This window comes from Hetaerina americana, unplaced genomic scaffold (genome assembly GCF_022747635.1).
Source record: "Hetaerina americana unplaced genomic scaffold, ioHetAmer1.1.p SCAF_4, whole genome shotgun sequence".
Classification (NCBI taxonomy): Eukaryota; Metazoa; Arthropoda; class Insecta; order Odonata; family Calopterygidae; genus Hetaerina; species Hetaerina americana.
The window spans coordinates 87,019,788-87,043,536 of NW_027286985.1; the positions used below are offsets into that span (position 1 = coordinate 87,019,788).

Below are 23,749 nucleotides of genomic sequence, written 5' to 3' on the forward strand. Positions count from 1 at the left end.
ATATCTATAAATAGAATATATATCTCAATGTTTTGGTGGCAAAAAGGAAAATAATGATGCACATGGTTATGAACTATTGTAATGTATGTCTAATATGTAATGAGCTGAGAAACCTCGGCAGAAGTTTGAGAATATTGCGTGGAAATTGATGTTGACTGGATTAAACGAAAGACAAGCCAATTATTTCGTATACAAGTTAAGAGTAGAAAAGTTATTTAGCATTATTTTTACAAGGGTGAAACATTTTATGAAGACAGTGTAGTCTGATATGAAGTATGTAATATAGCAGGCATGCAATGTAAGCAAGACAAAGTGAAGAAATCATATGGGTAATGTGATGGAAAAAGAAATGAGAAGTGAAAGTAGGTAGCAAAGATTATTATGAGTTTTTGTGATGTACTCAAATTTAAAATTCAAAAACTCTTCGCCCCTAGATCAACAGAAGTGCCACATGGTTACTTCAATCCCAAACATATTTCCGAATTTTTTGGGCTCATTGATATAGCTAACCTTTATTTTATTGTTCTTCCACAGCTTTTTTCTCATGCTATGTTAAGTATTTCATTCTTAGATATCGCAGTGCCAGTACGTAGCTCTCGTTAACATTCCCTCCATTTTTGTAACATTTTGCAAAGAAATGGTAAACAGCCATTAAGTAAAGTTAAATTTTTACAGTATCTGTTGTGGAATCCTCCCCTACCACACATCCCTACGATAGTTTGCCGAGTACACGTATGTGTAGATTCATTAACTCCCGCCATAGTTTCAATCATCGAACCAAAAGGGGCCATAGTCGAACTCTTCGACCCTACTTGCTTCGACCGTGATTAGCCTGTGAAATTTGCGGTGGTTGCGGTAGTCGTCGTAGCTTTGCATATAAGTTTTTCATACAACTGGAATGAAGAGGAAAAAGATGATATAGTTAAGTTTTTCATTTAGCTTTTGCTTAAATGTTTTTCTCTGTCAGGGTATAAATATGTCCGGCAATCTAATGTTTTCGTCCAAAGCTAAATTTGGTTCCAAATTATCCACCCGAATTGACGCCGATGGCAAAGAAGTCGAGGTAAGGAATATATATATTTATTGTAGGGTGATGTTTCAAAACCTGTGATATAATGAATACAATCATATGAATCAGGTGGAAGTCAGAGAAGATGAAGACCAGAAACTAAAATTGCAAGAGATTATTGACCTATTAGTCGCTGCCGGCTACTTCAGAGCTCGAATCAAGGGACTTTCGGCATTTGATAAGGTAGTGAAGTTCTCAGTTATCATTCCACGAGAGAGAGCGAATAGATCAAAATTATTATTTTTTCTGTACTCCTTACTGTAATTCCCACTGTGAAATCTTTACGTAGATTGTTGGTGGTATGACTTGGTGCATAGAGACATGCAACTTCGACGTTGATGTTGATTTACTCTTTCAAGAAAATCTTACCATCGGTCAAAGAATGTAAGTATACCATTGAAACAATCAAAACTGGAAAACGAATTGGCATCGTTTTTCAGGAATATTTATTACAATTTACTTTGTAAGCATCATTTGACCAACTTTTTGGGTGTATATATTTAGTTTTTTCACAACAATTTTATTTTAGCAGTCGGGTATGTCAACCTAAGTTCAATAAATTACAGAAAACCACGTTATATAATTTTAGTTTTTTTTATCAACCCTGGGCGTTTACTCAATTGCATAATGTTACGCAAAATAAAATTACGAAGTTACGTAATTATGATGATATAAAAATCATGTGGTAGTTTTTCACCTACCGAGATGAATGTGATGATTATGTGATAACTTAACCTTAAAACTTCCACTAATTATGCCCTTGTAATATTAAAAGACCTCAAATCTAAATTATGTATTATCACCCCTCTCAATTGAGAAAGTGCAGTCCCCGAAAGTAGTGTTAGTGTTACTATATGCATTTGGAAGGGCCAGTCTTCATTCATGACCCCAAATATTTTGCTTCATCTGAGGATATAACTTAATTCATTATTTTGAATTAATTTGTTTTATTAATTACTTGTTAACTTACATTATAGACATATGTTAAATAACAATGCTAAGGGTTGAAGATTCCTCCTTGGCTACTAGAAAGACAAAAATTATTCCTCATTTTATGCTGCCTTACTAAATTGAAACAATACTTTTAGAGTATACTTCACATTATTAGTGCTGCATGCCCATTGCGTAAATTTGGTTAACCCCAAGAATTGCTTGGCTTGGCCAGCTTGCCAACATCAGTACCTGTTGGAGTACAAGTTGTCCACTCATACAGTTGCCTGTGAACATATGAAGCGTGGATTTAAAAAAAATTTTTAGTTAGTCACTCACCTCAAACTTGGAGAGAGAAACTGAAATAAATGGGGAATGAATTGAGAAGATGCACTCATTCAATGAAACAGCACAAGTTCAATTCACAAATTGGATGATGACTACCTGCCGCATTGAGTTGATCGAAGGACCTTGTCATCTGTTTTGAGCATTGGTTGAGGCTCGATTTTTATATAGTGCATGATAATATGCATTACACAAATCACTGTGAGTGTGTGTAGTGGATGTATAATGAACAATTGTTGACTCGAGAGATAATTTCAGTTTGAAATGTAATTAATGTAAGTTGAGGGGTAAATGGAATTTATGAACACAATCTCTAAACCATACCATTGATTCACACATTCCATCATTTCTAAATTGATCTTTTCCAAAAAATTGTTCTTTTATTAGTAATTCAAAGTTATCTTGGCACTATTTCCATAGATTTGAAGGGATTTAATTTTAAGCAGTGTTCAAAAAGTATTCTTACTCCTCTCATATCTCTTCATCGGTTAAATATTTTCATCATGGAAGTTGTAATTAATTATTGTTTCTGTTTTGAAGTGACCTTGGCTGAGAGAATTTAAGGTTGAAATAAATGCCAAATTTTTGTATGTTGCTTTAATAACTTGACAAAACCATGCACTCATGTTTGTTGTGAGAATTTGAGAAAATGTTGAGTTGTAGTTGGTTGTAAATACTAGGAGCAATTGCATTTCTCATCTGATCAAACCTGATCATCGAAGGTTCATCACACCTTTTTCATCAAAGGGCCTTTTCTCTAGCTGGTTTTCTTGATTATGATATTGATACAAACCCTGGAATGTCTTATCTACCATTGATAGCCCCAGAAAGTATTTGCCAATTGTGGTCCTGTAATAATGCTCTTCAATCCAATAATGGACGCAAAGAGTGGACCAATAAACCTCTGGTATACATTATTAATGCTACACAATGAATATACTAATATTTTCTAATGCTAACTATAATTGTACTTAATTACTATGCACCTTCATGCATAGTAGGTAGGAATAAAAATAACATAATTTTAAAAACCTTTAATTTAGATCCATTTTATGTTTACTTTATCCTGTACTGTTGATGTATGTAACTTCATGTTAATTTTGTTTTGAATACATAATGTGGTAATGCTTACCTAAATTAATTGCATTATTTGTGGCATGGAAAGTGAATGAATTGATTTGATGATTTTCAGTGCATTAACTGAGAAAATTGTCCGAGTTTTACCAAGGATGAAGTGTCCCCACAACATTGAACCCCACCAAATACAAGGCCTGGATTTTATACATGTGTTTCCAGTGGTACAAGTAAGTTCTCCATCTTGCAAATGCAAAAGGGAAAAATCTCTCTGAGATTGTGACTCCTTTTCATATCTGCGTGTCCCTAAACATGCACACAGGTGATGCTGGTGCATTTATCGACTAACAATAAATTTAATGATTCCAACCAAGGTCATTATTCCAAATTTCAGTGGTTGGTGAAGAGAGTTTTGGAGACAAGAGATGAAACTGGTGGCTCAACGAGATCTTTTGCCATGTCACAATTCCAAAAGGCATTTCCTGGGATTGGTCAACATCATGGTGCCCTTTTGGAAAGTGTAATGGCTGTTAAGGTCAGTTAAATAGATTGTTGCTATTAATTCCATTTTGCAGTAAGTTAGTATTGGTTCATCCTGTTGGACTGTAGAGGAATTGCCCACAGTTTGGGCAGTTTGGGACATTAATACTTGCATGAATAATATTTAGTCAAGTTTCCATCATTTTGCTGTGTATTTATGGAAAAGTATTTCTTTAATGAAAATGTTCTAATCAATTTTATAATGTCAATGAAAATACATACTGACATATTACAGACATATTATGAACATTTACCTGTTGATAGCTGACCATTTGTGTATGTTGTTGGAGTTTTAAAGGAACAATAAATAGGCAACTCTGGATCCAAATTGTGAATTTTTATAATTAGGATGCACCCAGGGCTTCATAGTAATCTTGAATGCGAGGCTGCCAAGATTGATCCATAAATAAATCTTTTAAATCAAAGTTACATTCTAGTTTGGAAATGTGGATGGAGTCTGGTATGAAAGACTACACAGAATCGGGAAGGATTAAAAGAGTGTCTTATGAAGAAATAAGCCAGTAAATCCTGGAAAGTTGGCAGGGTGTCAGAGGGATTTGTGTAGAAATGGATTTGAAAAAGCTCAAGGCAATATTTCAATGCCAGTGCTAGAAGATGAGGAAGAGTTAACCTTGGAGAGTGAACTTGGTGATGTGCCTGAAGAGATAATAAATGCACTTAATTCATTTAGTTGTGTTTCAGGTGACAAATTTCTTAGATTCGAGTGATCTACCTATCCTATCATATATTTATACATCCTTGTATATAATAAGACATACTCTACGCGTATGTGAAGTACTATGTTTTAGAATAAAGAAGTACTACCTATTAAAATAAATGAAGTATAGAAATTATGTGTTTCTTCTTTTTCTCATGGATTTATGAGATGGAATGACTTTAACAGTAGCAGATCTGTATAAAATAAAATGCAATTAGAAAGGCATGCTTCCAGACTTATTTATTTTTGCAAAACTCTTAAATTAATTAAATTATTGTGTATATAGGTATGTGAATATTTGGATTTTTTTCAATTTTCATTACACAATGCACATAGCCATTTTTTCGATCATCTGAACATATTTGTATAGATAATACGCGCATTATCGATAGGAAAGTACGGTAATTGATTTTTAATGATAATTTATGGCTTTCTGCAGGAAGCATATCGTCCCAAGCGTCAGTTTCGTCGAATACGCAAGGCTGAGGAAGACACTGAAGAAGCAGAAGCATTGGAGGTAGAATCTACCCTCCTGGAGTATGGATATCTGGGTATGCCAGTGTTAGTGTCTCCCTCATCAGTTGAGACAAAGGGGGCAAGTGAAGAGGAAGGGGAAGTGGTCATTAAGGGAGGAGCTTCAAGTGGAAACTCAGCAGAAATCCAGAGGGCAGATGAGGTTTGCTACCCCATATTCCTTGGCCTTCTAATGTTTCAGTTTTTTCCCTGTTAATAATCCCTGTATTGGTTGTATTTTGCTAAATGTACTGCAAGTTTAACTACCTGAAGTGCTAAAAAGGTTTCCATTATTAATTTGCATTATACCCGTGTGCAGGTAAAATTTGCACATAAATAGTGTTAAGTTGCATTATGTGTGCATGGGAATTCACTTGGTTTTTGTGGGACTAAAACTAATCCCCTTATAGTGGTATTTTTTTTGCATCTTTTTGAGACTGCATCACGATAAGTATTTTGTTGCTGGCTGAATTAGGAGTAAGTAGTATTTACAAAAATGATGACTCTCCGTGTATCACTTTATATTTTCCAGGGGAAGTAAAAACATTGTTTAAACATTCTTTTTGAATCTGCCTTGGGAGCATGGTATTTCACTGATGAGCAAGAGATTACTCTATAGTTCTTGGGTCATTAAGAGCAGATCATGTTGCATGTAATGGGTTTTGAGACTTTTGTATTGGTAAGATGAAGAAAAATGAACATTTTCCAGAGGCAATGACCATTATGAGGTTTGAAAAAAATCTTTTAGAAACCCTTAAATTGAACGCCATAAAATATGGCATTTGGGTTCAAAATAATCCAAATAAATCGTATACCAATGAAAAATGTTTACTCAATGTCCTAACTATTAGTAAGTACTAAACATTTACTTGTGGTGGTGCTTGTACAATAAACTGGCCCATTAATGCAATAATTTCAGAGTGTAAAAATTATTCAGCTCCTATTGGCATTTCCTTAAATTAATTGCACATAAGTGATGATGCCAATAGTCAAGAAATATAGCTGTGTTACTATCTGAGAAAATTCCACCGAGGTTTCTTAATCCCTGAGGAAAAATATCATACTCACATGTATGTATGCACTGTTGGTCACTGTTTCTTGTTTTGATCCAGGTTATTTTCAGTACAATAAGCCTTTTTAACTAACAGTTACAAAATATTTCATCCAGCAGAAATGGTTTTCAAAGTCCACGGTAATGGCTTCATTTGGCCCTTCTGAAAGAACTGAAAAATATTGGTATTGGAGAATTAAGTTTTTTGTCTGCCTGAGAACTAAGTAGCCATTATTTCTCCTAGCTCTAAAACCTCTGTGTAGTAGATCTCTGAATATAAAAACATGTCTAATATGAGATTTCAGTTTTCTTCTATGCACAAACATTTATTCAAATGCCTCGATTTGATTGGTTAATTTTAATTAATTTTGTTCGAGAAGAATTTTGTGTATTAAGACGAAATTAATTTTCTTAAGCATATATTTTTGACCTTAATTAAAGCATTCACATATAAAAAGAAGCTAATTTTATGTTCCTGATAGTTTGCAAGGTTTTGCTATTATAAAATTTCTATTAACATACCAAACTATTGCACGCTTAGTAAATATTTGTTTTTCAGATGTTTGCCTTTTTTATTTTGTTTCTTGCTATTCTATACTGTATAGTATCCGCCGTCACTTTGTGGAAACGATTCATAATGAATAAGAAATACTTAGTTTTTCCACACAAACTTTATTTTTACGACCGGGTTTCGACGAGGATCGTCATCATCAGGTAATTATTTCAGAAATATACACACATATATATACCCTTGCACACATATATATCTTGCTATTCTTTTTTGTTTGAACTAATTAATTATTCCCATAACTTGATATTTTAAAATGTTTGTTGTTTATGTAGTTTATTTTTTTTAATTGCTTTTATGAATTTTGCTGCATGTTCTCAGATTCGTATCCAGTCTCTGATGGCAAAAATGGCATCAGCCGAGGAACTTGAGGTAATATTTTAACGTTTGCGTTTGACTTGGCACTTCTGTATTTTTTAATGTAAAAAAATCTTGTAAAAGTCTTATTTGCTATATTATTGACCTTTGCTTGAAATCAATGCATGTCATTTCTGTTGTAACTGTAATTATTTATTTTTGCTATTATTATGTTTTAAGTTGGTATTATATTTTTACATTGTTCTGAATCATTGAGTGATGGGAATTCCAGCACAAACTAGAAAATTTTAATATGAATTATATTCTTGTAAATAAGTGGCATGACGAAGATTTAAGAAATGTATTCATAATGAAATGATTGATAACTTCTCCATTACATTATTATCACTTGCCTGGAATAATGCTGAGGCTAATCATGTAATTATATCTCAGTGTTGACTAAATTACCATTTTAACTGTTAATATTGGTGGAATTTTAGAGTCGTGTTGCCGCTGGGATTGTTGGGAGCATTGTCAGCACACATGCGGAGGAAATTGCCCTTGCAGCTGAAGAGTATGCTAAGATGCAAATGAAGGTAACATTTGTTTCACTCCTATCTTTATTCTAATCTTTAATACTCTGTTTCCTCCTCATGGACTATAAACTTGACATGTTGGAAGGGCCATGCTACAATGATGGACGTAGAGCGGAGAATGAGTCCTTGGGATTTGGTCCACTGGGTTGGGTGACATGCCTGTCAGCAGGAGATGCAAGGTCATCATTATATGAAATCCTTGTCTCTGCAGAATCAACAGCCAAAGAAGGGGTAAAAGAGGATCAAACCAGTTAGAATAGGGACTGGGAATGTTAGGATAATGTTAAGGACAGAAAATAAGAAAATATAAAACAAGAGAGGGAGGTATTTAGATTTTTGGGCTTTGCAAGGTGAGATGGAAGGATAGGGATTATTAGAATGATAGAGTCGTATAAAGTGAAAAACCTAACAACAATAAGGTCTCTGCATCACAGCATGAATTATGTAAATGTTAAAGATGATGCCATTGAAGAAGATGTCTTACAATACCTTAAAAAGCTGTGAAAAGTTGTTTATTTTATTATTTTTCACCCATATATCTATTGTTCTCCGTCTCCCGGTGGCCAAGAATGTCGATTACCAGTGGGTCTAATGTACCTTAAGGCACTTTATGTTGTAAAATGACCTGTCTAAGATAAATATCATGGTTTTAAGATGACTTTCTTTATTAAATGTAAACTATTCAATAGCATCCAGTTCTGTGACATTGAACTTAGTGGATGGAAATGTTGAAACTGAAAGGAAGGCAATAAAGTAAAAAAATTGTAGCTATTGACACTGTAGATGTATATATTCAGGGAAGATGTTGAATGTTATACTTGCCATGAAACTGTTTAGACAAAATGAAGATTTCATGACCCAAAAATTGCAGGCCCATATCAATATTTTTTATGTGTGGTTATCTTGCCATCACAAATTTAGTTAAATATTGTCATAGTTATGAACAAATCTAATACAATTTCTTTTGGCATAGACAACTAATCTAGGCGGAAGTCATTAAAGATAGGTATGTTACCAAGAATATATCTAGATTGATGATTTTGAAAAAATCATGATATGTATGTTAACTCCTAAGTATGTCTTCTCCGTAATGCAAAAAGAACTTTTAATGATCGTAGAATATTTAATGCTGGAAATAGATCAAAAGAAATATGGAAAATTATCAAGGAGTCAAAATTTCCTATATCATTAACCCCCAATCTCAGGTTACTGGACTCTCAAGGTAACGAACTTGAGGACAGTTCTGCTATTGCCATGGCTTTTAATGACTTTTTCACTTCTCACCAGTCACCCAACGTGACTAAACAAAGCTTTCATAGACAAACATCAAGCCAATGTAATTCCCTATTTCTCCGCCCATGCTCTGACATTGAATTAACTAATATCTTAAACAAAATGGGAAATAAGTACACCTCTGGTCCAGATGGCATTCCTTTTATCATCATTAAAAAATCCTTTGATGTCATTAAACCCCCTCTATTATTCTTAGTCAATGAATCTCTTAGGCTTGATCAGTTTCCATCATCTCTTAAAAGCACCAAAGTCATCCCCCTTTATAAAGGTAAAGGAAATAAACAGCACATGAGTTCTTATCGTCCAATATCTATACTCAATCAATTCAGTAAAATTTTTGAATTAGTGTTTTATTCTCAATTAATATCGTACCTGGAATCGCACAAACTGTTATCAACCTACCAGCATGGATTTAGAAAATCCATGTCCACTACCACTGCTACCTACCATTGTATAAACAAAATATTGTCTGACCTAGACAATAAACTGGAATCTCTTGTTTTATTATTTGATTTCTCCAAGGCCTTTGATTGTGTCAATCACCATATGTTATTGCTGAAACTTCAAGAATCTGGCATAAGAGGTACTCCATATAATTGGATTAAATCTTATCTAAACAACAGACAACAGAGTGTAAGTGTTACGAAAGATGGAATATCTCATGTATCGCCTGCAAAAACAATATCCTGCGGGGTTCCCCAGGGATCTGTTCTTGGCCCAGTGTTTTTTCTCATATACATAAATGACCTCCCAAGGATGCTTAATTCTGTACCTAATACACATCCCATCCTGTATGCCGATGACACAAATGTCTTAGTGTCTGCCTCTTCAATCAACGGCCTCGTATCAAGTGCTAACAATACTATCCACCTTTTGCAAGAGTGGTGTGATCGTAATTTTCTTCATATTAATAAGGAAAAAACAAATTTAATATACTTTGTAAATAAAAATAAGCCTCTGACAGATATTTCAGTGTCTTTTGACAATGTGATTATTCCAAGGAGTGATAATGCCTCCTTCCTGGGTGTTACCCTGGATAGTAGACTAAACTGGGAAAGCCATATTTCTAGATTACGCCGAAAACTCTGTTCAGCGTGCTATTTGGTACGTTCTATCAGGCAAACTGTAAATAATGAAGTGCTTATGTCTATCTATTATGGTGAGTTTTATGCCCACGTAATTTTTAGTATTCTTTTTTGGGGCCCATTACCCTGTGCTCATGTTGTATTTAAAATCCAAAAGAGGATACTAAGACTAATGTGCAATGCACCCCTCAGAGCTCCATGTCGCCCCCTTTTCAAAAAACTTTGTATTCTCCCTCTTCCTTGTGTGTATATGCTAAGTGCTATTGTTTATGCTAAACGCCATATCTCATTATATACCACTAACAATAGCATTCACAATCATTATACCAGGACCTGCAGTCATCTACATGTGAACTTCATCAGAACTTGCAAGTCTACTTTTTCCCCCCATAACATGGGACTCTTATTATATAATAACCTTCCTCTGGTTATAAAGAGCATAGAAAAAATGTCAACCTTTAAATTCAAAGTGAGGGACTTTTTCATGCGACACTTATTCTACACTATTGATGAGTTTCTGAATATGTAACAATGTATTGTATTTTATGTTAAGATCTTTGACGTGCCGTATATCTTGGAACATGAATGTACCCAGATCCTCAGGCAAATAAATAAATAAAACTGTGGAATCGAATCATAAGGAGTGATAAATGCTTGGCTATGTTCAGAACTAGTTCATTAAAAGATCCTGAACATGAATAATGTAATCATTTTTTCAATTAAATAGTGAGAAATAACTATGCATTAAAAATTTCTCGTGTTGGTTTTCATTTCCAGGCTTGGCCATCATTTAAAAAGTTCAATCCTTGTAGTGTTAACATGAAATGTTGTTAAGAATGCATGCTTTGATATGTCCATACCAAAGGCCTACTTATTTATTTCAGGAAGGTGTTCTTGAGAACAGTATGAACAGTGTAGGTTTGGAATCTCGTTCCATAAAGACCCTTGCTTCATTACAAGAGGAGTTGACGTCAATGGAGCAAGAAGCAGAGAAGTTAAAGGAAGAACAGGAGCAGGAGATTGCAAGCAGAGAGGAAGTACAACAACAACTGAAAGATATTAGGAAGAGGCGTGAGATGGGGAATGAAGAACTGAAGAGACTGGAAGGTGCATTAGCTCAGCTTGATGGTGGTGGTGATGGGTAAGAAAACATTTTCATCTTGCATATTTTATGATGTTTTTAATGGGTGTGCTTCTGTTCCCAGAATGATGTAGCTGTCATTCCCACCCATGGCTTAGTTCTGTAATAATATATGGTTATTCATTATGCGTTTTACTCATTTAAGGTTGGTCAAGAAGCTACGATCATTGGTGCTTCTCAATGAAACTTTGAAAGACCAAGAAAAGTCCTTTAAGGAGCAGTGTAGATCAGAATTGGTGGGATTGCAGCAGTTAGTTAGGTGAGTATTTAAAATGAACCTAATGAAGCCTTTTTACACTGTTAGGGAAATTTGTTTCATAGGAAGATTCCTATTTTGAACTATAACTGTATACTATGAATATATGTATTGAAAGATATGATGGTCAATTCTCAGGACATTGTCATATTATATTAATAAACTGTCTCTTTCTTTTGACTTTGCTGCCAAGTTTTCTATGTTTATATTTGCATTAAGATTCATTTATGTAAAGAATCTTACCCAAAAACTAATTGATGGTGGTCCTAAGTATAAACCTAGCATAAACATATCTTTATTTCTTTAGGCAAGTTTTTTCTGTTTTAAAAATTACATTCAACCTAAAGAAATGTGATGAGACCGCAATTAATGATTTGTCCAGGACATAATTGGAAGTAAGAATCAGCTAGGACGGAAGAAGCAGCAAGCAAGTAATTAGTAGAATATTTAAGGCAAGGAAGCTATTTTACCAGAAGAAAAGTCAGTTGACAGACAGCAACACAGAGTATAAAGGAACATAAAAGAGTTTATAGATAATACTTCTTGCTGCCCAAGCATAAGATTAATTTATTTGCCACCTTTGACTGTTTGGTATGTTATCTCTTTGATCAGGTATTTGCATAGGAAAATGTATTAAATCAATTTTTCTGCAGAGTGTACTTATTGCTTGCTTTTATGAAGCTTATTTAATAAATTACAATGGTGCCATGATTTGGACAGCATATACTCAGAAGAAAAAGTCACCCGGCACTGTGTTCAATTGATTTATAAAATTGGGATAGGGAGTGATGATGGTCAGCCCATTGCTGTATGGTCATGGGTGAAAAAGAGTTGTGACATGGAACAACTGATTAAAAATTCCATGTCTGGAGAAATGGTAAATGTAGAAGAGTTCTTAAATTTTGACAATCACATGACTTCATGCAGCAAAATCTCTGATATAGGACTCCCAGCTTTTGTTGTAGATATTCATAATGAAGATAAAGTAGAGTGTGGACTTCTTCAAGAAGGAAGTGTTGGTATTCCCAAACTTTATGAACAAAATGCTAACATGATGCATAACAGTGTAAAATGAAGAAATTTTTAAAACAAATACATATGTATAGTCTGCTAACTATAATTATGTATAATTTGCTAAATCCTTTGTATTTCCTCATTTCTTTTGTGAGACTACCATCTCTCCCGCTAGCTAGCACCTCCGCATATCTATCAAGTCTTCATTCTATATAGGTGGTCCTTTTAGAGTGTTTTCATTATATATATTTAACAATAATATATCCGCAGTAATATTGTTAGAATTTTGTATGTTTATTTACATTGTTTGAATTGAAGGCTGCATCTCTAGATGATTAATGTAGTGGTTTCTCATTGCCTTCAACATTGGAATACTGTGGCTGATCCTGTCAATTTCCCTCTTGTCCTCAGCTGTGGCAGTTGACACTGCATCAATAGCTTTGATCCGCACCATCTTGTGGCAAAACTGCAATCTTTCACCATTGGTTCGGGGAAGTTGCTTATGTTTTTTTGTGTTGCCATGTTCGAGAGAAATCTTAAATAAATTTTTTTCAAAGATGAAAATTTTATGTGCCTTGACAAACGAATTGCGAGGTCACCTTCAGGTTTATAGTCAGACTTGCTACCCCTGGGCAAACTCTGCCCTTGTTTGGATAGATAAAGTGAGGAATGAAGGAGTGTATAGAAGAGCAGAAGAGGAAAGAACCATGGATAGAACTTCACTAAAAAGATGAAATGGATGGATTGGACATACCTTGAGGTACATTGGGTTAGTGAGAAGCATAGTAGAAGGAAAAATTGAAGGGAAGATCCGATGAAGAAGACTAAGAGACAAGTGGATTGGGCAGATTAAGAAGGATGTAAAACAGAGGTGCTATCAGTGGGGGAGGGAATCCATGCTGAATAGAAAAGAATGGTGGGCTGCAGTGAACCAATTTCAGGATTTAAATGCTGATGAGTTAATTTGTATTTACACTGTCTTTATTAAAATATATGTTCTTACCATTAATGAAGCTTTCAGATGCTAGTACTCAAGGCAATTACTTTCTGTTTTGATTGCTATTACCGTTTTATTTCTTCATCACTATCTCCATTTTAATCCAGAGGGTACGGCACTTAAATCTGGACATAAAACTTTTGTTTAAAAGCAAATTTATTTATAATCACATCAACGGTGAAAATTTTTTCATCAGAAAAGAATCTGATTCGCCCCGCAGGTTCATCTTTTAGAGAACACAATAGCAGGTTGCAGCGAGCAATCCGCTTTGTTCTGGCAGCCTCTGACAGCATGTGTCGCACCTTTATAGTGTACAACTTGTATCGTAGGTCCTTCTCTGCCATCCGACAAGTTGTTCGCTTGCTATTGTTTAATTCTGATGCAAATTTCCTCAGCGATCACCCCGGGTCCTCGGAAATCAGCCCCTGAGCCTTCTTGACGGATGCCGCAGTTCGTGACACGTTTTTCCTCGAATGAGGTTCCTCGTCGGGTTAGTGAAACCTTCCCCAGACTTCTCTGAAGCATTATACTTAGCCACAATATCATAAACAGTTGATCTGGGGTGCTAGAAGAATGAAAATATTTCAAAATATAATGCCCAGCGAGAACACTTTCGACCTTCAGTGGAACTACAATGTGGCAGGAAATTCAAATTGAAGTTTGCCAGGAGATAAGCGCAGCACCCTGTAGATCATAAGGAATAGACTAGGGTTAAGGAATAGTTTTCACCTTTTGCCTGATTTATCTTGATTTTATTAACTGTTTTCCAGTACTGATTACAAATACTTAAGTTTCATTATCATTTTCCGCTTTTAAAAATAAATGAATATTTGGTGGAAAATGGTTGAATTTTTCTCCTCCATTCTTTGATATCCCTTATAAAGCTCTTCCTTCCAACTCGTAATGCAGCAAAAATGCAGCTGCATCAGGTTTTTGTTGTACATATCCAAGATAGCCATCTTAAATTGCTGCACTTATATTTTAGGGAAAAAATTGGAATAGATTTAAGGAAAAGATCCAAAACTGGACTCCTTTTATAAATTAAATAAGCCTATAATTGTTGTCATTGCTGTGTTTTAAGTGATCAAAGTTGTCAAAAATATGTTTTTTGCTTACAGAGATGCAACTGATGCAGCTACTGCATGTGATAAAGAAGGAGAAGAGAAAGGAGGTGAAACTGGACCTGAGCATCAAATAGAGGAAGAGAGGGCCAGGTTAGCAAAGGCACGTCTTGTACTCGCAAAGCATACAAGGGCTGTTGCATCATTGAAGCGTCATGTGGATGATGTACCCGGTCGTGCAGAGCTAGCTCAATATCAGCGCCGGTTTTTGGAACTTTACAACCAAGGTGTGTTCATCGTAAAGACTGCTAGATTCTATCCTTGTGTACCCATTGCATATATCAGTTTTTATGTTTTGACTTTGTGGAAATTTTGGTTCATTTCAAAATATTAGGTGGAAAGGAGAAAAATTCTTCTAGGCAAAGAAGCTTTCACAAAGAGGAGAGAATTGATGACAGATAAGTTGACTAAGGGTGTTAAGACAAGGCTCATTAAATCATTGATATGGAGTGTGGTTATGTACAGCACGGAAACGTGGTCATTGAAGCAGCTTGATAGATGTAGATTGGAGGCTTTTGAAATGTGGATGTGGAAAAGGATGGAGAAGGTGAAATGGACCATAAGGAAAACAAATGAGGAAGTGCTAGCTATGGTGGGGGAATAGATAGATAGATAGATAGATAATGGTCTTTATTTGGGCGAAATTGAGACCAAATGGTCCCTCCAAAGGGGAATAGAGAGGATTTTTGAGAGAAATCACAAGGAGCCAGGAAAAATGGATGAAAAACAAATTGATCAGCAATGGGATGTTGAAGACTGTAATGGAAGGGAGAATGTTAGGCAAACAAGGAAAGGGCAGGAATAGGATAGGGATGTTTGATGGGATGAAGAGAGGAAGTTCACAGAGATGGAGAGGGACTTGCTGTAGAGGAGGATGTTGGGTTGCTTTGTTAGGTGAAACAAAATATTTGTTTGGTGGTTATGTCCATGCAAAACCTACCTTTACCATTAGATCACCAAGTAAAAAAATAAGTATATATATAAATACATGCACATATATATACTTATAATTTATATCAAACAAAGAGCATTGGCAGACAGCATTAATTTTTTGTTTTCAATTGAAGAAAACTACTCCTGCTGAATCATACTGATTACTTTCAGAAGCTTATGGTGAATATGCTTCATTTCAAGATAGGTGTGAATGATGGTTTTGGCATTTCAAAAGTGGTGACTTTGATGTTGCAGACAAGGAACATGGAAAACCACCAAAAAGGTGCAAAAATGTGGCATTGCAAGCATTTTTGGAAGAAGATGATTGACAAACACAAAAAAAAATTGCAGAGCAATTGAGCATTAGTCAACAAGCTGTTTTGAATTGCTTACAAGAGATGGAAAAGATTTAGATGACCTGTTGATGGGTACCACGTGAGTTGAATGACAGGCAGATAGAGCACCTCTCCATATGCCTCTCAAAAACCTATGAAATTTTGCTTGCACAATGCATAATGAAGTCATTTTTGCATTTTATTGTTACTGGAGATAAAAAGTCGGATTTATTTTGAGAATCATGGGTAGATCCAGGCGCACCATCCATATTGACTGTAAGATAGCTTAGGAAGAAAGACGATGCTCTGTATTTGGTGGGAACAAAAAGGTGTCATCTTTTAGTAGCTGTTAAAACCTGGTGAAATGGTTAATACTGAATGCTACTGACAAAATTGTTCGATATGAACCATTCACTGCCTGGAAAAAGACCAGAATACCGAAGGAGGCAAAACAAGGTATTTTTTCTTCATGATAATGCTCCATCACATACGGCAACACTGGTTGGCAGTGCGTTGGAGGCACTCAGCTGGGAAGTTCTACTCCATGCGGCTTACTCACCAGGCTTGGCTCCTTCCGATTACCACTTGTTTGCAGCGATAGGTCATGTACTTGCTGAGCAGTGCTATGGTTTGTACAAAGACGTGAAAAAATGGCTGCATGAATGGTTTACAGTAAAGGGAAAGATTTTTACTGGCGTGGTATGCACGAATTACCCAAAGGATGGGAAAAATGTCTTGCTACCAATGGATCATACTTTGAATAAAGCTCTTTTTCTCATTCTTCCAAATTTATTTTGAAAGAAAATCTGCATTTCATACTGATACCCATGGTTAGCTACAGGGTTCGTCCGGAAAATAAGTGTACTGACTCCTGGGCTGGGCGCGCCACTCCAGGCGCACCCAGCACCGCTCTGATGGGCTGCGATTGGAGGGGGGTATGTTGGCAAGCGACACTGAAAAAGGCAGTCGGCTCTGAGCTGTGGTGGAGTGAGGAGCTCTGTTAATGCGAACCTCCACGTTCGACCCACGTCACGGAACGCGATGCCGAAGCAGCGTTATTCCATCAAATTTGCGGTAAAGCTTGGGAAATCATCTACCGAAACTGTCGGTATGATTAACCAGGCTTACGGGGAGTCAGCCATGTCCAGAAACATGATCTTTCGGTGGCACAAGATGTTCGTGGAGGGCAGAGAAGAGGTCGACGACGAGTCTTCGGGAGGTTCCCGATGATGCCTTCGCGGGAGCGTTCCAGGAATGGGAACGCCGCTGGAACAAGTGTATTGACTCACAAGGGTCCTATTTTGAGGAATATTAGCTTAAGATATGTAAAAGTGTAATACATTTTTTTTCCTGAGCTCAGTACACTTATTTTCCGGACGAACCCTGTATTCTGCGTAGCGAAATGTATTCTGAAAATATTTGCTGGTCTCAGTGGTGGCAGTCTTCCAGCTCCATCTGCCAACCCAGAGGTTGCGGATTTGAGTCCTGCCTGGGTGGGATTTTCTGCACCAATGGTTAGGGTGTTTGTTGTATTTAGGCTCAAGAATCTGATCTAAAGGCCCATTAATGGCATTTTTCAGATGAATGATAAATAAAAAAGCAAAATTAAATGAAAAGCATTATAGAGTGAACCCAATAATGGATTTATTTGTAATGCATAATTTCATCATGAAGATCTGTTGTTTTAAATATCCATAGATGGAATTTTACATAGTACATTTTGTTACAATTTGTGGAGTAAAAGAATCAGGGTATAAAATTATGTAATTTTAATTCCTACTCGATCATTTAATGTGACTACGTGACTGTATCTTGGCTTTAATGGCGCATTACATTTCTGTAGAATGTAATTTCAATTAAAGTGTATTCCTCTGTTTGAACGTGTGTCTAAATCTTATTTTATTCGGAAATATGTTGGTATACTTTATCAAACCTGAAATATTACACACCACATTGTTGTTATTTCAGTTGTTTGAAATCCAATTAACTTCTGTACAGCATTTTATCAATATATTGTTAAGGATATCAATTATTATTCTTTTATTTAAGATTATTAATATTTTTGATGAAAATTCATTGGACCCTGAGTCAGACTTTAAATAATATTTTTGTAAAGTTGTTTTTAAGACAATATTCTTTTGCTATTTTTATTTTAAAACTATGTATTTGTTAATCTTTTTCAGTTGCCTCAAAACACAGGGAAACTAAACAATTTTATACTCTATATAATACATTGGATGATACTAAATTATACCTCAGTAAGGAGCTTAATCTATTAAATTCCATATTGGATACCTATGGCGAGTAAGTATAGCATGAATGATTTTGATGTATTCAGAATACATGTAATATAATATGCCTTGTTATGTTGGACTTGTTGGTGTTAATAATTGAGTTGTATGGATGATATTTGCCAAGTCAAGTGATGCAAATTATGCTGGTAAAAATTTAATGGAATGGTGTCTTAAAATAGCAGTCTGTTTTGATTACTAGTGGGCATGGTTTTGAATGCATTTGAAATTGATTGATCAAAATCTGATTTTAAAATTTATGTTTCGCTATTGAAAATTCAAACCAAAGGGGCTAGTTTATTTCATTTTGTTGTTTGCATCCTTTATTTTGGGTTATTTGCTGTTAACCCTTCATGATCATTTTGTGGTAAAATCCAATTTTATGCATGATTTCTGATGTTGGTTTTTTCCTAAAACATATGAAAACTGATGCACGCCAAAGTTGATGATGCATGCAGAGTAAACTGGGCACAATTAATTAACGTTTTGCAAAAGACAGGTGTAGACTGGAGGGAAATATGAATTATTCAGAAACTGAGTCTGAATTATTCAGACTACATATGTACAGAAAATGAATGGAAATTCAGAATAGGCTGTGCTAAGCAGGGGAGTAAGACATGAATGTCCATTGTCACCTTTTCTTTTCAATATGCATATGTATATGCAGAGGAAACTTCAAGTGAGGCATAAGTAGGGCCAGAGGCAGGAGTGACCGTAGGTGGTAGCTCATCAAATCAGATTTATAGATGATTACGTGTTGGTTATGTTACCAACCAAAGGGTTGGAATCATTAATTAGTGCATTGCAGAATTAATGTGATGGTTATGAAATGGCAATAAATCACAAGTAAATGAAGGGAACGAGATTCTTGAGAAATAGCATGATTAAGGTAAACATTAAAGCTCCTAATCGACCACATGATTGCATTCATTCTCCAATGAGAGCAAATGCACCACCCATCATGCCAAGATTTTTTTAATGCCCAATTTTTCTTGCAGAAGTGATAAAACTACCTTGAGATATGCCTGTGGCCTCAACTATGTTGCAAACTTTGATTTGTTGGTCATTCAAAACCAAACATTAGATTTTGTCAATAATTTCAGAGGAAGTCACCTCACGGGACGCCCTGAAGGATTTTCATCATTTGTGGATGTAAAGCCATGTTTACACTCATTCGTCCAATCATAAACAGTTGTAAACACATACTTACTAATTTTCTAAATGAAAAAAAGTTTGTTGCTTTAATTGACCCCGAAAATGAAACCATATGATGGTTATAGTTGAAAACTTTAACAGCAGTCATATGAGAGTTGAGGCTTACTAAAAGCAAGCATTTTCCAATACTAAAAGCACTACTAATCTCTTGGATTTTGTAAGGAATTATTGAATGACCCTCATACTCTCCCTTGTGCACAGTTTAGTCTTCATTTTTGTGATCTTCTTTATGCTGCCTTATTGTCAATGAATAATTAAATGTGTACATTATTATAATTGTTTTTACCATTTCTAATTATTACGATGGCCTTGTTAAGGAAATTCACGTTGCAATATGCCATGTTTACAGGTCATCAATTTTTCTTTGATATGCCTGTGGTTGGGAGTTCAGCATATAACTTTCAGATATAATGGCCCTGCTATAACTCAGTATTATCATACGTATGAATTGCATAGCTGAAAACTGGAAGTAAAATTACTACCCTGGCATAATTTTTCTCTCTTGTGATTTTGATTGTTTCCATGCTCATCACTCCCTAAATTGTATTTCAAAATCTTGCCTCTTTCTCTTGTGTCTCTGCACCATTCAACAGTGTTAAATGTAATATTTTTATTTCTAGAGCCATGTCATCATCTGCTGGCAAGGAGCAGTTTATGAGACAGTTTGATATAATTGTAGAGGGGATAAAGCAAAATAAAATGAAGGTATGATTAGCTAAAATAATTGGCAAATTATCTAGTTAGTAGAATTGAAATGGATTTTTGATTAGGTATAGATGTTCCCAAAAACTACTTGATGGGATATTTACTCAAGGTGATGCAAGAGGTTAATCCTGGAAAAATGAATGCATATTATTATAATAATATTTTGTGTATAAACAAACCATAAACACAGTAATCAACCCGAAGGTCGGTTTAGTAGGTGATGGTCGAGTTCACCCAGTACTAAGCCCTACACGGCGTGTGGAAATTCACACATCAGGGTAGGGGGGCCAGTTCCTTTCCCTGTGCCGGTTATGGTTTCCCAGGAAGACCTGGTATCTGATAAATCACATTGCTTGGGTGGAGCTGCAGGTGCCCAGAATGCCTTGCCCGGGAATGGAACCCGGGACCCTCCGGTCAGCAGTCCAACGCTCTACCCACTGGACTACCACGACCCATATTTTGTGTATAGCATACACAAAACTTATTTTTGTTTGCAGTAAATTTTCCAAAAGTTAGGGTGCATATGTTACCAAAGATAAGGTGTTTTTGCTTTGGTGAATAGTATATACATTTGTAAACAATTGTGGCAAGTTTATACCTTAACTTTGATGAACATAGTTAAGAAGTATTTACTTAGGTAATTCATAATAATTATATGATTTGTGGAACACTAACTCATCATTTCAATCATACTCGGAGGATGATTTCCAACCTTGGTCACAGAATATTTCATATATTTTAGTACATATTAGTCATAATTTGTCTGCAATGTAATTCTAAGCCAACATATGGTTCCATGATGATCCTCATATACAAGAGCATAGTATGCTCACTGGCTTGATTTTATTTTTTGTTTTTCATAATTCTTTCCATTATGCTTCAAAATGTTTGTTGCTGGATTTTATTCCTTCAAACGAAACTTAAATGACGGCAGGATTTGTTACTTCATGCAGATTATTGCATTCAATATGGATTTAATTGTCTAAAGAAGAGATGCTAATACTGGCTGCCAAAATGGAAGAAAATAAGGAGGGCCTCCCTCTGAGGCAGAATTTGAAGATTGTATATATTCAAAAATACCATATGTAGTATTTATACTACTGTACATACTCACTAATAGAACAATATGATTCGAATGCATGAAGTTATTTCTAGAACTGCCACAGTTTTTACTGATTTAACTTGTAAGCTCAGAAAATATCTCTCGTGTGACCCCATGATAGGCAAAGTTTGTGAATCACCGGCTTATGGTTTGTCCTGCTTACTAAGAGATAGTTTATGAGGAATGCTGAATAGTCTTCTGCTATCTCTGAATCTCTACTGTCATGGATGAATTATGCAGCACCTGGCTAAAAGTATGAATGATGACATAGCAGATGTTTTGTGAAAACGTTTACAATGCTATTTGATCTATTTCGGTGAAATTAAAGGAAGAACACTTGATTAAAAAGACGATGTGCCATCTGTCTTTGGGGAACTACCTGCACACATGTTTTAGGTCAAGCTGGAGAATAGAAGAGGAGATGAAATGTGAAATGTAATGATCAAATCTTTTGCTGACAAAAGTATGAACAGAAAAAATGGGAGGCTCCTTCCACATTGCATCAGGAAAGTAGGAAGGTAGATGTCATGCAGGTGGGAAGGTTGAAAATGTTCTATTATACTTTGTGATAGGATCATTATTGCATTTTTCTTATGAAAACACTGGTTCTTACCATCATTAGAAAATTTAATAATTTTCTTATTCTGTGAAGTTCTTACAAAGTGTTTAAGTAGAAATTTACAAGTGAATGGATTGAAGGAAATGAATCGATTGAGAAAATATGATAAGATGCTATGATGACTGTGGTTTCTTTTTTGAGGTTTTGTTTAACTTTTTCTATGCGAGTACATATTAATCTGGGACATGGTAGTCCAAGGGAAGTGTTGTGCTACTGACCAGAGGGTCCAGTTTTGATTCTCAGCTATGCCTCTAGGTACCCTCAGCTTCACTCAAGGTGGCTTCAATCACTTCACTTTTCAAATACCAATTCTTCCTGGGAAACCATAACCAGCACAGGGAAAGGATCAGGCCCCCTGACCCTGATGTGTGAATTCCACATGCCATCAGGCTTAGTATTGGGTGAACTCTACTATCACCTACCAAATGGACCTTTGGATTGATTATTGTGTTAATGATTTATATTTTAATCAGTGAAATAACATGATGCTTGTCTTACTTTATCTTAATCTTTGTTACCAATAATTATAGCCTGCTTAATTTGTTAAGGTTGGCAAGCGTCGCACAGAAGAAATTGAGAGGCGTGAAGCTTTGGCGGCTCGATTACTCACCTTAGTGGAAGCCCAGAGGAAATATGTCGCAGCTGTTCGCCAGCTGACAGCAGAATGTCGACGAAATGAAGCTCTACTTGCACAAGTTCGAGGAAGTTCAGGTCCTTGACACAGGCCAATCATAAAAGAGGATTGAATTACCTTGGTGCTAAAAGAACGTTGAGTTCAAATGTGGTCCAAGAAATGTTATCAATCTGCTGATGCTCTCCTAAGGTTGGAATACCTCCTCTTGTTGAAGTGACTCTTAATTAAAATATCATTGCTTTGAGTTAGAATAGTTATCATATCCTGTTGTCAGTGAAACTGTGTGGACTTGGAAGCCAAATATCCATGACTTTTGTCAAAGAATTAGTTTTTACACAATTTTTATAAATCATGTGAGGTGTTAGTCTAAGGAAATGTTAGGTGTCAATGCGATTTCGTAATGGCTTACTAATTGTTGATAGTAACTACAATGCATATGTAGTTTTTCATGTTTGATCAGGGATTGCTCTTACTATGGCATAAGACAATAATAGCTTTCCTAAAATATCTTCTAAATTCTAAGTTATACTTTGTAGTCGTGTTTAGAAACTGTTATCCCTTTTGCTTTGAAACCTTAGGATTTTGTTTTTTAATACAATGGAGATAGAAATTTCATACCAATTCAAGCTAAAACAGATTTTGATATGGTGTGGTTTTGTGTCCAAAGGCAAAAAGACAGTGCCACTAAGGATATGGATAAGTTGTTATGTCAGGTATATGTATTTTATGCTCAAGAAGAAAAGAAATTGGATATGTATAAAAATTTCAATACTATTATCGAATATTCACATGATAATTTGCAAGAAACATGTCTGTAAAAATATGAACTGTAACTTGCAAGGAGTGGCCTAAGTCATAAATAATTCAATTGTTGTATATAGTCTGTGCCATACTGCAGTTAGGTTATGAAAACATAATCCATCATCGAACTAAAACCATTTTTATGGCTAAACTGGCTGACAAATGTGCAATCTAATCTTTATATGGAAAAGAAACTATCTTATTAAGTATTTTGTATGAGTGAATTTTGCTTGGAAGGTGAATGTTTGATTTTACAAGTTTTGAAAGACTAAGAAAATTGAAGTGCAAATTCTTGCTGCTATGTTCATTTTGAGTGAATTACTCACTGGCTGTGGCTATAGGTAATCAAGTCCTTTTCTGTTGTTCATTCAATGGCTGTTGCCTATCAAGAGATCCCCTTCCTCCCATCCCCCAATGTCCTGCTGATGTGTCACTTGTCTGTGGTGATTCCATAGGGGGAAAATAGACAAGCGACGAAAGACTGTCATCTGAAGCAGCTTCAAGAG

At 35.5% G+C, this 23,749-nt stretch overlaps 1 protein-coding gene across 2 annotated transcripts; it reads left to right on the plus strand.

Moving 5' to 3' along the window:
- Positions 1 to 906: 906 nt before the first annotated feature.
- On the plus strand, positions 907 to 23,744 carry fidipidine (coiled-coil domain-containing protein 93). Of its 2 annotated transcripts, XM_071589727.1 has the most exons (14): positions 907 to 1,063; positions 1,139 to 1,252; positions 1,359 to 1,453; positions 3,537 to 3,648; positions 3,813 to 3,953; positions 5,116 to 5,352; positions 7,130 to 7,180; positions 7,606 to 7,701; positions 10,964 to 11,220; positions 11,366 to 11,479; positions 14,606 to 14,835; positions 18,060 to 18,180; positions 20,003 to 20,087; positions 22,357 to 23,744. In XM_071589727.1, exons 1-14 carry the CDS (start codon positions 977 to 979, stop codon positions 22,525 to 22,527), a joined length of 1,911 nt encoding a protein of 636 aa, XP_071445828.1. In that variant the 5' UTR covers positions 907 to 976; the 3' UTR covers positions 22,528 to 23,744. The 2 variants fall into 2 exon arrangements, with proteins under 2 accessions (XP_071445828.1, XP_071445829.1); XM_071589728.1 differs by lacking the exon at positions 7,130 to 7,180 and having other exon boundaries at positions 22,357 to 23,743.
- Positions 23,745 to 23,749: the final 5 nt, after the last annotated feature.

What these genes read in the sequence shown, in the direction of transcription:
- fidipidine (XM_071589727.1), top strand. Translation starts at nt 977, where the DNA reads ATGTCCGGCAATCTAATGTTTTCGTCCAAAGCTAAATTTGGTTCCAAA. An exon ending in AAAGTGTAATGGCTGTTAAG is followed by an intron (nt 3,954 to 5,115) that starts GTCAGTTAAATA and finishes GGCTTTCTGCAG; the next exon opens with GAAGCATATCGTCCCAAGCG. An exon ending in ATGCTAAGATGCAAATGAAG is followed by an intron (nt 7,702 to 10,963) that starts GTAACATTTGTT and finishes TATTTATTTCAG; the next exon opens with GAAGGTGTTCTTGAGAACAG.